The 17,755-nt window shown below is 41.9% G+C and overlaps 1 protein-coding gene across 1 annotated transcript in view; it reads right to left on the minus strand.

The window, feature by feature from the left end:
* The window catches only part of PTPRT (protein tyrosine phosphatase receptor type T), a 305,115-nt gene that overhangs the window by 35,967 nt on the left and 251,393 nt on the right, over window positions 1–17,755 (minus strand). The window contains exons 15-18 of the mRNA XM_042834507.1: window positions 13,777–13,824; window positions 11,481–11,629; window positions 5,894–5,971; window positions 5,649–5,693 (exon numbers count right to left, since the gene is read on the minus strand). Of these exons, the coding sequence (XP_042690441.1) occupies window positions 5,649–5,693; window positions 5,894–5,971; window positions 11,481–11,629; window positions 13,777–13,824 (320 nt within the window). The remainder of the gene's footprint in view (window positions 1–5,648; window positions 5,694–5,893; window positions 5,972–11,480; window positions 11,630–13,776; window positions 13,825–17,755) is intronic.

Consider the following 17,755-nt stretch of genomic DNA (forward strand, 5'->3'; position numbering starts at 1 on the left):
CCAGCTCGGGACAGCTGCCAGTTCTTTCCACAAGCATCTTATCTGGGACTAGGAAGAGATCAGTGGAGATTATTACAGAGATAAATTACTATGTATGAGGCAAGTTTAGCGTTCATATGTTCTGATAATAAAGCCCAATTCCAGAAACATATTGTTCCTTCCCAGTGTAATCACACCATGACTCAGAACCTAAGCATGGTTAATGAGGCGCTCAGGCAAGGCACTGTCCCTTCCCTCAAGATGTGCAGTGAGCAATCTGGAATGGAGGGTAGGAGGGGAAGCAGCAGCAAATCCAGCTCTCATTGGGACAGTCAACCAAGCAGCCTTCAAGCATTTACCTTTCTTTTGCTTTTTTGCATTGCCTTTCTGCTGGTTGCAGCAATAGAAGGGACCCGTGCCTTCTGGTGCTGCTGTTACTGGAAAAGGCAACAGAACCACCAGCCCCTCAGCCACGTGTTCTAATGGCTGTACTGATGGCAAGTCATAGAAATTTACAATAGTCCCTCCTGTCTGCCCCCATCTCACAACTACCCACCCTGTTTTCTTTGAGAGGGGATGACACTGAAGTTTTGCTGGTGTTTCTGGAGCACTTGTGCCTTTCCTGAGTTTTCAGTGAGATGAGCAAATAAATTAAAAAAAACTCTTTTGAAAGAGGCATGGAATAATTTACTGTAATATTCAGAAACTAGTAAACATATAGACTGCAAATCAGGTTTTTAGGATGATATTTCATATGTCCTTCTTATTTCTAGTCAAACATCCTCATTCTGTTGATAGGAACACAAACCAACACATTTGACTTCATGCCAAAGACAGACTAGCATCAAGAAATAATTCAAATGTGAAGATTTCAAGAGACGGTGATTCATCCTGACCCCAAAAGTTGTGCCAATGGTTAATTACCCTTGCTGTCTAAACATTTCTTAATTGCAATTTGATCTTGCTAAGCTTCAGTTTCCAGACACTGAATCTTATTATACCCCCTGTTAGATTAAAGAGCCCTCTGAGTATTTGAAATCTTGACTGATCAAATCACTTCTCCAGTTTCTCTTCGATAAGGAAAATCAACTGGGTGCTTCTGAAGTCTCATGTGGGCAGAGCGTTCAGGACCCCACTTCCTTCCTACAGACATCTCCAATTTTCTAAAGTCTTTTTTGTGCAGCCATAAACAAAACAGATATTCTGTGTGCTGCTGGAAACCCACTGTTCGTAACAGGCTCTTTTCTAATGCTAGCAGCTGCAACGGCAAAATATTTTGTCAGCTTGCTTGTTAGCCCTTGTTAGCACAACATGCTTTGTCCCCGCGCTAAGACACCAGTTGCCAATGTAGATATTTTGATTTCTGGAAGCTGGCACTTTCATTATCAGTCAAATAGTACATGGAATGCCCTGAAATTTTGTAGAAGATGTTAAATCAATGGCTCACTGGCTCACACACAACTTGCTTGACTGTGGAACTCTTCAGGCATCTCAACTTATCTGTTTGGTAATGGAACTGCAGATGATAAAATTTAGCAATGTTGACTACACTTTTAATACTCTCAAGTTCTCCCTGCATATGAAATGGCACTTCTGTGACTCTCTGCTTTACTGGAGAAGTAATCATAAACTTGTTGAAGTTAACTGTGAGGTCCTACTCTGCCAAGAGAAACAAAAAGCAGCACCATATGCTGAGAAAAGCTCACGCAGAGGCCGACGAGGTGACATCTTTCCCCATTTGGTGGGTAACCCTGAGGGCAAGATAATATTGCTCACCTGCTGCAACAATACCTTCTATTATACACTTTTGCTGCTTCCCAGACAACTGAAATAAATGGCTCCCTCCACAGAAAAAAAAAATTCTGTAGATGTCAATGATGAGGTGAAGAAGAGCTGAGAAACTGAGAGCCCCAGCCTGCAAACAGCTGTGTGCAGCCCCATGCAACCTCTGCTCTCGGGAGAGAACCTGCCCACCCGGGGCAGCTTTTGGGACGGAAACTTTAGATTCTTTTACAGAAGTTATCTTGTTCCATAAACAAAGGCTTTGTTAGTCTGCAAGACAGATACGTAGACACACACTGTAATGCTGCCTTCAGATTAGGAGACTGACTAGAAAACAAACTTACGCCTCAAGCAAGTGAAAGCAATGCTGCTCTAATGTGTGTTGAACATGCAGAGTTTATTTCAAAAGTTTTGCTTCAATATCTTTAGCAAAATATAAATAAAATTTGAGCACTGTTTGTGATGGATTTTATTACATGCATGTTCAGTGTCTCTACCAGAGTAAGTGTTGCCAATTATTTGACATCTTCCAAGGCTGACTACAGGATGGCTAATACCTCTTCTCCTTCCACTAGAGATAAATAAGGTGGCACCTGGTAAAACTGATTTGCTTTTTGAGTGCAACAAGGCTTGATTTTATGGTAAATATCTAGCTATAATGTGCTACATACAATACAATCAGTGGTATGGCAAAGCAAAGTCAAAACATCATTTCCTTAATGATATCAGCTGAGCTATAAAAGGCAAGTTCCTTAACAAAAAGCCTTCTGAGATCAGTTTTGACAGAGCAAAGCATACATTGTTCATTTCAAAGGCTATAAACAAGCCATATGGCTGGAGTAAATTATTTTCTCTATATTTAAAAAGATTTTTTAAGGATAACTTGGTAAATACTTCATAAAGTGCATTTTAATCTTAATAGGACTATGGAACACAATTATTTTTTCCATCAGCACACAGGAAAACCCTGCTATAAATGTAAGAAAGCTGCTTTGGTGATATGGGCTGAAAACTGGGACTACCGGGTTCACATGTCACTGTGCAGCTCTTCAGATGTATGGGTTTCTCCAAACCTATGTGAAAAGAGGCAGATCTGCCTGCATTACAGAGCAATTCATCAGCTGGAGAGCTACTGGCAACTTCAAACCAACACTCACAACACAAAAAGCCACTAAAGCCTGGGACAGTTTCATTATCTGTAGTCAAAAAGAAATGTAAGGGAAATTCAGCTCAAGCAACAGCCCTCAATGTCAGACACCTCTGGCGCAGGACAACATTAGCACAGTGAACTGAAGTGAAAGACTCTCCCACAACCTCTTCGAGATTGATGTGGCCACAAGCACTGAATAGACTGAGCCACTGATTTTCAAGTTTTCAATGCAACTTACAAAGTCAGACTTGCTAATGCAGCAATATCAGCAACATCAGCATCTAAGCATCTTTTCTTCAAACGTTAGGGTTGTGGATAAACTCAGAGCAGGTTGGATAGGCATGAGCAAAAGCCCACCCAAGCTACAGAGCAGTGACATTCAGAGCAAATTTCTTGTTTTTTTTTTTTTGTTTTTTTTTTTTAATGCAAGCCAGGATTTGTTGAAAACATCCCAACAGTGAGCTTCCTCTGCTTGTTCCACCCGTCTGCAAGGAACCACGAGGCACTACTGTCCTTATTTTCTGGGGGGGTAGGGATTCTCCTTATTAGGATACTCTTGCATAAGGGAATTGAGAAGATGACATGAAGGGATGCAAGAGGAAGGTGGGCTGGCTCCCCTGAAGAGCCTGCACTGATGTCATTTGCTGAATGACTTTGACTTCCATGCACGTTTTCTCCAAAAACAAGCTCTAATGTGGTACCATCTCTCACTCAGACTTTACATTAGTCATACAGCATGAACCTTACTCAAATATTAAAAGCAAGGAAACTGCCTCCTTAACTTGCTAGTATTAAATATTCTCTTTCCCAGCAAAGATGCTTGTGAAGGCCATTAAGTCTTGGAATCTACAACTCTAAGTTAGATTACAGAGCTAAAAACATGCATTACATGAAAAAAGTGTTAGTCAAGCACAAGACATGGCAGAGGCACAAAAAAATCCCCTGTATCTTAATATCAAGAAATCATGTCACAGTCAAGCCTAGGGAGTCATCTAGCATGGCAGATATAGAACATTTATTAGCAGAAGGCATAACAGATGGGAACAAATAGCAGTGAAGCACAGGTGGTGCCCAGAGACAGATATTGGTGGTGAGATGACTGACGCCCTTTTTAAGATCTTTTTCTTTCCCAGGAATTAATAAACGTCAAAAATTAAACTTATTTTGCTCATACACCATCATCCAATGTCTGGTAAATCTGTCTGAGAGGTCAGAACATCAGGCTTTCCATTTGCCTGCAACTCACAAGAGAGAAATTTCTTTGGTGCTAAGAGCTGTTTTGCAGCACCTGTGGCTGCTCAGTGCAGGTGCAATTCAAGAGTGAGCAGCGTGTGTAAATCATGTCTTAAAATGCTCTGTGCTTAACTTCTTGTGTGTAAGACCAGGATATCAATCCTTACTCAGCTCAGAGATAATGGTTAATAGATGCTAAGTTTTAAAGAGTTTTAAATATGTAGAGCTTTGGATACAGAAGCACAAGACTACTTTAATTCCCAACTCTCTTATTTATTATTCCTCTCTAATTGCGGTGTTTTGAAAGCTTTGAGAGTTCTTTTTGGCTTTTTCTTTGCCCTGTGAGAGGCACAGATTGACTCTATTACTCCTTGAGCTTCAGCATCAGAAGTATGCAGTTTGCTGTCTTGACACAGGGCACCTCCCTCAGACTTTGGTACCCATCTTCATAGATGCTGAGCACCAGTGAGAGCAAAATGCAGGTCTGGGCACTGTTTCTAAAGCACAGCCAAAAGATAAATCCACCTTCAGACCTTCCTGTTGACAACGAGTCTCTGGGAAACAAGAAGAAACCTTCTGGAAAAGACGACTCCTTCTTCATCAAAAGAGGGCTTATTCATCGCCATCAGGCACGTTGATATATAGCAGGATAAATGTATGTATTGTGGCAGTCCCTCCAAGCCTCTCTGGCTGTTAGTCTGTAAGCCAAAGCACTTAAGTGCTTGGTTGTAATTTCTTCCTGGTCTAACTACAGGCCTTCAGCGTGCCCAGAGTAATGTTTAAAGCAGACATGGTAGATTACTGTGTCTGGAACTGAACATTTACTGTAGATAATCCAAAATGACAGGTTTCATAAATACCACTGGTTAGATTCTGATCAACTACACATCATCTTTCTGATTCATAGCAGAGGAATTGCCTTCTTCAAATTCCACACGCAGGCAGCATCCTCCAGGGAGAGCCCGAAGTTGTAGGCTGTTATTACTCACTTTCAAGGGTATACCTCCAGTAAGTTTCTGAATAGCTTCTTTTTATCAGCTTACAGTTTCTGTCAATTTTGTTCTCTCTGTTAACTTACTGTGCTAACATACTTTTAAAAATCCAAAAGCTAGGAGCTGCACACGCTGCAGCACGCAACCATCTCCCTCTAAAGTGACCAGCAGCTACAGCACAGCCTCCACCTCTCAGAACCTGCCTTTTCATTACCCTGTCACGTCCATACCAGACTGCTGCAATATTTAGCATTTGACTCCCATTTCCCAAACCTACCTTTTGGTTCCCACCTACATCTGTATATTTTGAACTGTCTTTTCTCAAACAAATAAATAGAATCAATTAACAGCGATAAGAAGGCATGAGTGAAACCAAAGACTTTCCAATTAACAAAGTACATGATCACGGGATTAATTATGATTTTGAAGCCCAGCCACTTAACAGCATTCTCTAAGTTATTTGCAAGATGCAATGAGCATGTTTTCTCTCCAATGAGAAAATACCACCATACCTGTCTTACCTAACAGCGTGGTCGATGGAACTGTGTCTGATGATACTTTGAGAAGGAATTCCAGTCACCCACACGACACGGGTCATTGCAAATCAACAGAAGATCAGCAGGAAAAAAAAAGTTACAAAAAATGAAAACAAGGTTAGTTTCATCTCATACTCAGCAGATTCAGTCTATAGGTCATATCAGGAAATGCACAAAAGTAAAGAAAATTTAGAAAAGAAAAAAAAGTCTGGCACTAGTACCTGAGTAGTAGGAATTCAACAAAGATTTGCTCTGAAGGGTTTTGCTTTGGACAGAAAATGAACAAGGAGAGGGTGATGCTAGGTAGGAAAGACATAAGGAAAAGACTTTAGACATATATTAAGAGAGAGAAAGAATAGGGAGAATGTTCCTCAAAGAACACAGTAATATGGGATATATAAGGCTTATCAAAGTGAATTATATTTTTCATCTCAACATGCATATTACATTTATTACAATGTCATCATGATGGATTTTCTTTAATATAAGTACTCCAGACCCCAAATATAGTATTGCAGTTTTTGTAAATCAGTGTGTTCCTACACATATAGGACTATATTCTACACACCTCTTTTTTTTCTTTAAACCAAAGGAACATCTCAGAAAAATACTCAAAAACAACACCCAAAATACAAACTACAGAGAGTAAATGCATTATTAACAGCAAAATAAGCCTGCTAAGCACAATGTACACTAGTACCACAAAAATACACAGGCAGGGTAGCAAATTTTTTGTTAAAACCATACAAGATAAGAAGGCAATTGTTTTTCAATGCAGAACACTTAATAGCAAATCCTATAATCTTTTCCCTTGTGAGATGGGTTCTTTCAGCAGAACATACATCCCTACTTTCTCCCATCTAAAGCATTAGCTTTCTCTGGAACAAATCCACAAATAATTCCCATATTGATCAAATATTTATGGAAAGGAGCCAGGGCTCCACATCTTCACAGCAGAATCTTTCCTTGCTAGCAAATGTACGAGATTGTTTATATCCACAATAGCATACATGTACATTCTTACGATAATCCATCATTTCTGAATGTATATTCTTTAGTTATCACTCTGCATTCACTCTTAGACTTGCAGACATTTATCTCCTCCTCAAAACGTTGGGAAACAAGCTAATACGAATCTCAGTACATCAGAAAGATGACAATAGACAAACACAGGAAAAAGTATTCCATAATCCAGCAGAAGTAGATAAAAGTCAGTATACATCAAAGTATTTTCAGAAGCAAATTTTGTATCTCTAGAAAAAACACCACTAATAATTTTAAAGTTCCTCTATGGGTGAATGAAAGAAGGCACTATCCTAGGGATAGTCTTCAGAGTTACCTCCTAAGCACTTTATCATCAACTTATAATGAACTTGCTCCTCCTTGCATTCTTCTGCTACATTGTCAGGCTTTGACCATATGAAAACACATTAAGATAAAGCAATTTCTCATAGCTTAGTCTGCTGTAATGCAACTCTCATCTGGGACCTCTTCCACTTTCTCCCCTGTTAGCTAGCCTAAATAAGACCTTCTCTGTATCACACTTGGGAGGTGGCCACTTCTACAGATGTGTAAGACAAGCACTATCAAGAATACTTTGGTTGGCCAGAGTCACAGAGTAAATCCTCCGATTTCCTGAAATTTGGGAGTACAAAAGTACATTGGGGCACAGCTTTTCCAGGAATTGCCAACTATAAATTACTCAGGCATCCAAATGTAGACACATCACATCAGTGAATTTGATTAAAAATGTCTCCAACAAAGGAAATGAAACCATATTTGTGAGAAGGAAGGTGAATTCAGACTTTCAGAGAGCTTACTGTCAAAGTCAGCCAGGTGGCTGCTGTAGGAGAGATGCACACACAGTGCTGCGGCTTCATCAGAGGTACCCACCAGCACCAGTGTGTGCAAGTCACAGAGACACTTCCACACAGGACTTCACATCAAAGATTAAAACTCGGTTTCAAATTCTCTATACACAGGAGTGGCACAAGAGGCCACCTACTCATGCCAATAACAATACCACTACTAATGCAAATCTCAATTCCTTAAAGTATCCTAGAAGGCACCTTCACACTGCGCCTCTGCCAGTAATGTTAAGGCTATCCAGCTGGACTGTACCAGTGTCACTCCTTTGGATCATTTGGAAAGCAGTGTCCTCCGTGCACGATGTTGCAGCACATCATTGCTGAGATGATGTACTGCTGCTTCTCTCTTCACACAGATGGGCTACCAAATTGCACATAAATTGTTCAATAATAACCCCTTGCACACCTTTCTGGTCAGTGCACAGATACTGTGGGATAATTTTGGGTCTTCCTTGACTGCCATTCGTCACCTCGCTCCACAACAACCCTGCACTGAGTCAGTGTCTGCATGTGGCCATACTGTGCCACTCCGAGGAAAATGACACTGCTTTCCAAACACTCCTGAAAGATAAGGAGTGGTCTCAAATACTGCAAATATCAGCATTTACTTGTAGAGATTTAAGATAAATACATAATTTTTAATTTTTTTTTTTTTAAAGACTGCTTTTGAGAAAAATGTACATCTCACTTCACATGACTTTTGGGTAAAACTAGACAAACTGGAACAATGTTGGACTAGTTTGGCTTTCAGCAAACATCTATTCTGATTCCATGTTGTGGCAGAGACATGGGCTGAGTCCATAAAAACTCTGCAGTTAAAACTTTAAGTACCAGTCAGAAACTGGCCTGAATAACAAGTATCATTCTGGGATGGAAAGGGGGATAAAGAGCTTATCTTTGGGCCAGAAAATTCAAGAGCTCGTTTCTGTTCCACTTTTCAGCAAGATCTGAAGTCTCCCTGCTCCAGCATAGCATCACAGAATTACAGAATGGTTTGGGCTGGAAGGGCCTTTCCAGCCCCCCAGCCCTTCCCTGCTGTGGGCTGGCTGCCCCCCAGCTCAGGGTGCCCAGAGCCCATCCAACCAGGCCTTGGTGCCCTCTGGGGATGGGGCACCCACACTTCTCTTGCCAGCAGTGCTATGGCCTCACTGCCCTCTGAGTAAACAATTTCCTCCTGACATCTAAACTAAATTTCCCCTCTATCAGTTTAAAACCACAGCTCCCTGTCGCATCACCACACTCTGTGACAGAGTACAGCTTTCCTGCAGGGCCCCTTTAGGCACCAGAAGGCCACAATGAGGTGTCCCCAGAGCCCTCTCTTCTCCATTGTGAACACCCCCAGATCCCTCAGCCTGTCTTCATAGGAGAGCTGCTCCTCTGAGCATCTTGGCTTTCTCTAGACCTGCTCCAACATCTCCACACCCTTTTTGTACTGGGGATCCCAGGCCTGGATGCACTAGTGCAGTTGGGGCCTCACAAGCGCAGAGCAGAGGGGCACAAACCCCCCTCCACCACCCTGCTGCTCCCCCTCCCATATGTTAATGCAGTACATTTGATCCTCTGGCTGCAACTGCACACTGTTGGCCCATGTTGAGTCTCCCATCAACCAACACCCCCAAATCCTTCTCCTCAGGGCTGCTCTCAATCCATTTTCCTCCCAGCCTGTATCCAGAGGCTAGAGATGTTCCAGACATAATTACGTTTGACAACAAACACATCTATCAAGCAATCTACGCATGGCCAACGGGGCATGAATTTATGGACTGCACCATTTGCAAGAGCTGATATTAAACATTTCCAAAGACTTTCCATCTGAAGGAATGAAGCAGCAGTCGGTGAAGGAATAAGCATTTTTAACAGCAGAAGGCAGGGGTATTTCCCAGTCACTGCTACAGCTAACTCAGACTCCTCATACTCTCATAACTGAGGTCAGGAAGGAGAGGATGAGCACCTATCATGAGACATTGACGAGCACTATTTTCTGTTGTGAGGTAAAAGGAACATTTAAGACAGAATTTTACTCTTGCTTAAGAGACAGAGCTGATTTCAAAAGCTAGGATGAATAGCCCCCATAAAACTGTATTAGTTAGCAGGAAAGTTACAAAGTGATCCAATTATGTTATTCAAAAGTAAGAGCAGGCCCATATAAAAACCTTTAAGTATTAAACTCCATTAAAGTAATTTTTTTTAAATAAAGGCTTTTACTCTTTTTTTTTTTTTTTTTCCCTGACTATACGATAAGCTGCAAACCCATAAAATTCTGGCATCAGCACGTGCACATTTTTGCACAGGAGAGAACTTACCTGCAACACCTCAGCATCCTGGACTTGGCAGAAAAAAAAAATGTGGAGAAATCATGAAGGCTTACCAGTGATTATTGCTTATGGATATAAAGAGGAAAAAAAAAAAGGAAGAATCAGCCCATGACTTGAATCAGGCTGTGCTACAGAGGGAGGTGGTGATAAAATCTGCAGTGATGTCAGACAAGCAAAGGACTTACTGATTTAAAAGAACGAAAAAGAAAACCTGAAGGTATGCTTCCCTTACAAAATTAGATATAGCATTTCCTATAGTTGCTATTTCAAGCAAATGACTCAGCTGTTTTAATTAGTCTCTCAAAATATCAAGGAAAGAAATGAGGTCACTTTACAGGCTCTTCTCATTTTCTGGTTGGAAAAAAAAGCAAAACCCACAAAGTTTTAAAAATCCAGATTCCAATGAAAAGTGAAAAACTTGGTTTTCCTCATACATTTCAAACAAACTATCTTTGCTGTTTCTAGGCTGCCTGTTACAATGCTGCCCTCTGCTATCCTGTCTTTCAAAGATACGAGGCACTGACAACTCATGCTGTCTTCTTTAGGAGGCACAGCTACTCAGCACCTGAGAAAATTAGATCTTGAGTCAAGTCAATTTAATATCAGAGAGAAGTGTTCACCACTAGCCTTGATGGTCCCAAACACCTACTTATCCATCTCACAGGTATGTTACATAGAGTGACAGTAGCAATGCATGCAGATGGAATTTGACATGACCTATAGACAGAGGGAGAAGAAAAATTCACTCAGCCTGTAGCGATCAATCTGAGGTTAGAAAGAAAGATTTCAGTGATAACAAACTTTTTTCTTTCTTTTTTTCTTTCTTTTTTTTAATCATAGGCAATTCCTTGTTAGTAATTAGGGGAAAAACGCTTCATAAAGATGTTAAAAAATAACAAGAATTCTAAGTATGCATTTTGCTTTCAGAGCTGAACCTTCTTCAAACTATAGGGTAAGCATCAAAAGAAGGAGTGACATTCCCATAGTGTCTAAGTTAAAATTTATTTAATACGAAAAGGTTTACAAATCCACCATGCAGTCCACCATGCATTCAACCTGGATCTAGTGAGGCTAAGGGGTAACTTAGAGCTGCTTTGCCCAGAGTCTTCCAGCTACAGAGGTCTGAGTGGTTTACAATTGTTAACTACTATTCGTTTTACGGAAGTTGAGTGAAGAACAAACTGAGGACACAGACAAAAGAAGAAATGATGTCTTTCCATTTCTAACCATGAGATTGTTTTCTTTCATGAAAATTCCATACAGAAAACGATATTTCCATCCTAAACGTCAGCTAAGTGATTTTACTCATCAACTCACAAAGGAAAAACTGTTTCGGAAGAACAAATGAACATGTGCCTTTTTGAATGTCTGCTGCAATTATTAAAACACATTATAAATTATTTCTTGGTAGATTCAGAGTGAGAAGGAATTCTCCCCACCCAGCTGAGAGGTAAAATAGGGGCAGTATTAGAAGCATTTCAACAACTGATTTCTAGCAAGCTTTTGCAACGAACCCTCTCACTGCCACTCCCAGCTTCTCACTGTTGTGCCCAGAGGAATAGGTCCTTTCAAGAACCCAGAGCTCTCCAAAGGGGACATATCCATTGCAAGCAAGTTAAACTTACTGAATCCATTAACATCTTGGCAGCTGGAAGAGAAAGCTTCTTCATTGTGAACAGCGCTGAGTTTGGTAGAGGCCTTGTCTGAAGCGGCCACGGGACCCATCTCTCTCTGTGTGCTGGTCTGAGTCTCCTTCTGCTTCTTGGCTAGCTTCCTTTAGGGCATTTTGAAGAGGGGAGAAATCGAGGTCAGTTTTCCCTCATTAGAAACAAAACAATGAGAAAATATCTCAAAAATCACAATTATCACAATTAAGAGACATGCAGGGCACATGGAACTCCAAGAGAGAAAACCCCACAGCTTTTTAATATATTGTTATGGAGTCAAATAAATGTAGTGATGCCAGCCTGTGAGTCTGGCTGTCCCTCCCAGTAACTCATCGTGCACAAACCCACATCACCCCAGCAGTAGGAGCACTACGTCACCAAAGAAGAAGAAATAAGGAAAGCCCTTGGAGCAGGTGACATCTGCTCCGGGAAGAGCAGAGGGCACCGGGCATGGGCAGCAACGGGAAAGGCTCACTGGAGGTACATGGGATCTCCACATCCATCCCACAGGGCCACCTGCACCTGGGGCTGTCTATGGAGGCTCCAGGGAGCATTGTGACTTGAGGCTGTGCCACTGGGCAGCTGGGCAGGAGGCCCAAGCAGGGCAGAGAGGATGGCAGCCTCTGCTAGAATTTGACAAATTGCTCTGAGGATCGGCACTTAGGGAAGAATGGGGCAAGTTAAAGGCTGCAGTAATTTTAAAAATGACTGTGTCCAGATATGTCCCTTTTCTGGGAATTTGGGTCTTTGAGGAGACCTCAAAGTAGAAACACTGCCAGCTCCAAAAACAGTAACAAAGCCAAGAACTTAAGAGGCTCCTCTTTTGCAAACACAGCTAATAGTAAGGAAGTGGAGAGAAGCAGAAAAGTGAGCTGCTAAGCTTCCACTGACATTTGACTGCCCTGTGCTTCGTTCATACCAGAGAGCAAAAGTGTTTAAAAATGAATGTGTGATATTCTACAACCGGCACCTTGAAAAAATAGCACACAAATCCCCAGCGCTAGCAAGGAACTTTGCTTACACGGCTTCCGCAAATAAGAAAATAAAACAAAATAAAAGGGAGAAAAACAGATTACTGTAAGTAGGAGTTTCAGTTTTCTCTTTCCCCTCTTAAATGAAAGAAAAAAAAATCCTAACAACTAAATCATTTTGCAAAGAGGTTTTTCTTCACTGAAACGACATGCTTATGGTAAGTACTCCCCATCTTTTAAACTTCATTAGGCTCTTAAAAGGATATTGCTTGCAACAGGCTTATTTATTCACAGCGCTTGTCAGTGGCATTTACAGGCAGGTCCTGGCATACAGCTGAGCCCCAGCCCTCCTGCAGTGGGGCAGCTGGGCCAGCCACATCCATTGGCATGAAGGGCTCAAAGAGAACTGAAGCCTTCGGCTCATCTCAGTGAGGAGCGGCTATCTTAAGGCAAGCTGCTGAATCCAGACCAGGAGAGCAAAAATTTGTGGAGAAATGTCCAATGTCTGCTGGAAACTTGTGAACAAATGCATCTCTCTCATCTGCTTAGTCAGTTCAGCCTTGTGCTGCTCGTGCTTTCAATTCCAGCCCACAGCCATTCCAATTGGAGACATAATTATAGAGTGCATACTTAGATCTCACAAAATCTCCATGATATCCACTTCTGTAGATAAAGATGCAAACAGAGGAACCGGCCTTGGATGCTGAAGCAAAAAGCTGGCATTTAATGATGTTAAAAGCTTTGCTTCCAGCACACAGCGATGCTAACACAGCCAGATTTATTAACCATGGGCCTCCTTGTTTTGTGCTGTTGTCCCTGAGGTAACAACAATAGTTTGGGAGCGTATTAACCCTGCTATGCGGTTATTTTAATCCTTTAGATTTGCTAATCATACACGGCTATGTGAATTCTTTGGCAACAGGAATTAAAATTTCTCAGTGGGAAGCACTAATCCAAAATGCACAAGTCCTTAATAACAAGCACTCTGGACTGCTGGGGTGAGCCATTACACACTACCACTACTGATGTTTAAAAATAGCGAGTCAAAAAGGGTGACTTCCTTATTAAATCCAGATTAAAATATTTGTGGCCGTAATTACCCCTAAGTCCCATTGCTTGGTTTCCTTTCAGAAATGCCAACAAGCTACAAAGAGCCGGCGAGCTCCGTTTCTATCAGTAGGCAAGCAATACCACTTTCTGCACAGGGACAAAATCACCCCAAACCCAAACCCGTGAGACCCCAAAGGCCTGCTTACAAAAGCCCTATGGCAAAGCAGTTCTACCTGGTCCTGTAGAAGACAGAGAGGCCCCTAAAACATTGGCTTGAATGCCTAAAAAGAAAAGGTGAGATGAGTTTAAGGTTCTTGACCTAGGACCCGCAGGCGGCAGCCTCCTGCGCAGGCTGCTCACCAGCGGAGGCTGCTGCAAGCGCAGGGGGAGCGCGTGGGAGAAGCCACACAGAAAAGTGTTGGGCATCCGACAGCGCTACAATCGGCTTTCAGCGCGGTGTTATACGTTCCCACCTTCCTCCCTCTCTCCTCCAAGGATGTAAAAATTCTTCATCTAAATTTAGAGGGAAAAGGAAGACAGATCTCTTTTGAGGATTTCAGAGCTAAGCTTGCCAGACACATCAAGGGGCTCCTGGTTTCTAAATGTGCCTTTTCTGACTCAGTTACATGTCTGGATAGAGTGGCAGCACAGGACTAAGCCTATTTGGCCCTTGCCATCTTTATAATTCATAGAAAGGATTATAAAATCAAATGACTAGTACTTTCTAGAACGCTAGGGATGCAACTTAAACCCATGGCAAGGTAAAGGTTTATTTGCCAGCATGTCAAAATGCCTCTGGAATCGGAAAAACATTTATCTGAAAACGCTGTTTCCAAAAATAGGGCACTTGAAGAGATCTCTGTGAATCACTGACAGGCAGCATCAGTGACACGGCTCCTGTTCTCCGTACTGACCAGCTTCCCCCAAACAGCACAATGCCAGCATCCCGAGGAAACTGCTATCAGTGCATTAGTGTCAATCATGGGCCGGCTCAGGCTGCCTCCGGCGTGCAACCAGCACGGGCTGTCACCAGGCACAGAGGAGACACTTTCTGTCTCCTGCATTATGCAGTTGAAAAGGGGAAGAAATAAAGGACTGGGCAGATACTTGGAAGAAGAGTCTGATACAATCAACACGGGGTGAAGAGATGAAAATGTCAAAATGTGAATGGGGCGATATTAGTGGCGGTTTTACATTCAAGTGTAAGGAGAAAGTGCCAGGAAGAACACGAGAATCCATGGATGGGGTTTACTGGGTTGCCCTTTTCAGTTCAAGAGGATTCATAAATGAAGAGATGATGTTTATGGGCACAATACACACACAGGAGTGATGAGACAGAAAGATGCTCAAAGCAGAACAAAAAGAATGAAACCAGCTGCATAATCAGGCAGTTGAAGCTAACCCAACTAAAGCAAGGACAAGAGCTGTTAGCAGTGAACCTGAACTAAGTGCAAATTCAGAAAAAAAATACGATGGAGATTTGGTTTAGCTATTTTTGAAACTTCTGCTCATCAGAGAATATAAAATGCTGAAACGCTAAATTAAAACTGAGGGACTTCCAGTTTAACAATCCAGGAATACAAATTTAGTATCAAGTCAAAAGCATCCACTACCATGAGCACTAATCAGAAACCTCAAGGAATATTTTCAGCTCAAAGTATTCATAGGATCAGATTCCAGTTTTGCAAAGGCTTGGGTAAACTTCAAGGATTATATTTTTAAAAGCAGCTCTTACTTAAATTTTTATGTCAATTTTACATGCATGAATGTTAAATCTGTAACTGCCACTCCTAAAAAGCTCTTGTACACGTACGTTGACAGATTTAATTTTAGATGTTTCACAAGGATGGATTATATATACTATAGTGTGGATTTGCATGCACAGGTAATTTAGACATTAGGTATAGATCATGTAACTTAAACATGAAATTTCCTCCTACAGACAAAAATTGCATATTGCCCTCATTTCCAATAAGCAATTTAAGAAAGCTACAAAACACAATTCCGAGTAGATATTTGTGTGCAGCAGCCTGCTAGGAGTACACACGTTATTTAACATGAAATCTGCACAAATTAAGGCAGAGATCAACCATGCCAACACCCTACCGGGAGCACTGGTGAACCAGCTGATCTATGGAAAAGGATCTTCGCTCCCTAGATCTGTAATAGGTCATAAGCTCAACTCGAAGGAGAAGCCCCATTTCTGTGCAAAAAGAAGGTGGGGATTATAGATGGCTCTGCAGTCTGCAGGACACAGGTAATCCTTTTGCTCTGAGTGGTGATAAAGGCTCCGCTGCAGTACAGCATCCAGTTCTGCACTTGAAAAGGATGTGTACCAAAGGAACATACACCAAAACAGAACAAGGAAGGTAAATCTGGAAAACACCATCTACAAGAAAAGGCCAAAAGAAGTATGGCTCTTTCACCCAGAGCAAAGACAAAGAGCTGACACCTTCAAACATAGGAGAGGATACCACAAGGAAGTTCTTCTCCTGGTCTACAGCACTGTGAAAAAAAGTGATGGACTCAATGACAGGAAAGGCTGTTCATTTGAGACTCAGGAAAACCTGAACAGAGCAGAGGCTGCCCATCAGTCAGATGAACTGGGAGATCTCCCTAGAGGCTGCAGCTCCACAGGCTGATGGAGGTAAAGCAGTGCAGCCTTTTACAGCCTGGACGGTGGCTCCTCCTCCCCAGCCCAGCACTCCGCACTGCGATCTCCATCTCTAAATGAGCATCCCTGACCAGAGCTCAGTTGCAGGTCCTGCTCTAAGTGTAGCTCACTGGTTCTCACAGTCTCCCCAAGGGCAACCCCTACACTTACTGGCTAGCGAGGACAGCAGGGCCAGTGAAGCCAAACTCAGGGAAGGTTTATTGCTGAAGCAGAAGAGAATTCCCCAAAGAAAAGGCTGTATGATGAGCAAGGGCCCAGCTGCACCACTGCAGCTCCCAGAACAAGCACTGCCCAGCGTGAGGAAAGTGCTATAATGCAGGCACAGGGCAAAGGATGCTCTGAATGTTTTTTACTCTCATATACACAAGCTCAGCACCAGGAAACACGCAGGAATACACTCTCTAAGCTTTATTTGAGCAAATCAATCACTTTTCTGGAGTACCTTTGGTCACAGCAATATCCATTTTGGAGTAGGTAGGTGCACATAAGAGTCATGCAGTCATATTATATATTGGTCCAAACTGTCCAATATATTCTATGGCTTTGCACTCACCTAACAGATATGTTCTGAACAAGCTCTCGCATACTTTCTCAATTAACTGGCATAGCCACTGATTTATGACTGTTCTTCCAGTATCTAATGAGAAAAACAGTTTCTCCCGAACATTCTGATTTGGCAAGCTGAGCTGTGCAGGCAGATCCCACCATCACAGGAAATACATGAAATATAGGCATGTAGATATTATATATACAGAAGTATGCCCATAAATAGAGTTATTTTATTTCCTTTCAAATGTCCCACATGTGGTGGAAATAAATTCAGCACAAATTCTGTTAGTTCAGAAAAATGCAAGTATACGTTCAGCTTTACTATTGGGATGGAATCTCTTCTACGAAGAGAAGCTCCAAGCTGATAGCACTGCAATTAAAGTCTGCTTTCAATCACAATGGGAGCTGAAGGGGTTCCATGTGTGCAGCAGGGCCCTCACTACTCTTGCTGGATCGAGGGCGAAGGGAAGTAATGCTCTGGCCACTGAGCACTCTCTTCTTATAAATAACATCAGCAGGGCAGGTAACACGTATATGAATCTCTGCATTTCCAGAAACATTTTTCTGGTCTAAAAGCATTCTTGATTAAATCTCAGCCTGCAACCATTACTGAACGTAGCAGAAGGGAAAAACAACAACAGCAAACAAACCCCAACCAAACAGCAATTTGAAAAGCAAAAACAAAAACCCACAGAAGGTAAAACAGTTTTTTTTTTTTCTTTTTTTTTGTTTGTTTGTTTTTTTTTCCTGGTGAGGAAATAACAAATCCTCAAGAAGGCTCGTTGCAGGGGAAAAGACTGTGAGAAAAGAGGTGTCTGTCACTGAATGCAAAATCCCCTTTAAAGCAGCTGTAATGCCACCCATGTTTTACAGCTTCGTCTAAGCAAAGAAACAAAAACTTTCAGAGGTGGATGGGTTGTTATCTTACACAGTACATCGGATCTTACAGTCATTAAACTTGCATGCAATGTGTCAGAGCTGGCAATTCT

The sequence above is a fragment of the Centrocercus urophasianus genome, unplaced genomic scaffold, assembly GCF_019232065.1.
Source record: "Centrocercus urophasianus isolate 14NV4802_14NV808 unplaced genomic scaffold, USGS_Curo_1.0 seq_47, whole genome shotgun sequence".
Classification (NCBI taxonomy): domain Eukaryota; kingdom Metazoa; phylum Chordata; class Aves; order Galliformes; family Phasianidae; genus Centrocercus; species Centrocercus urophasianus.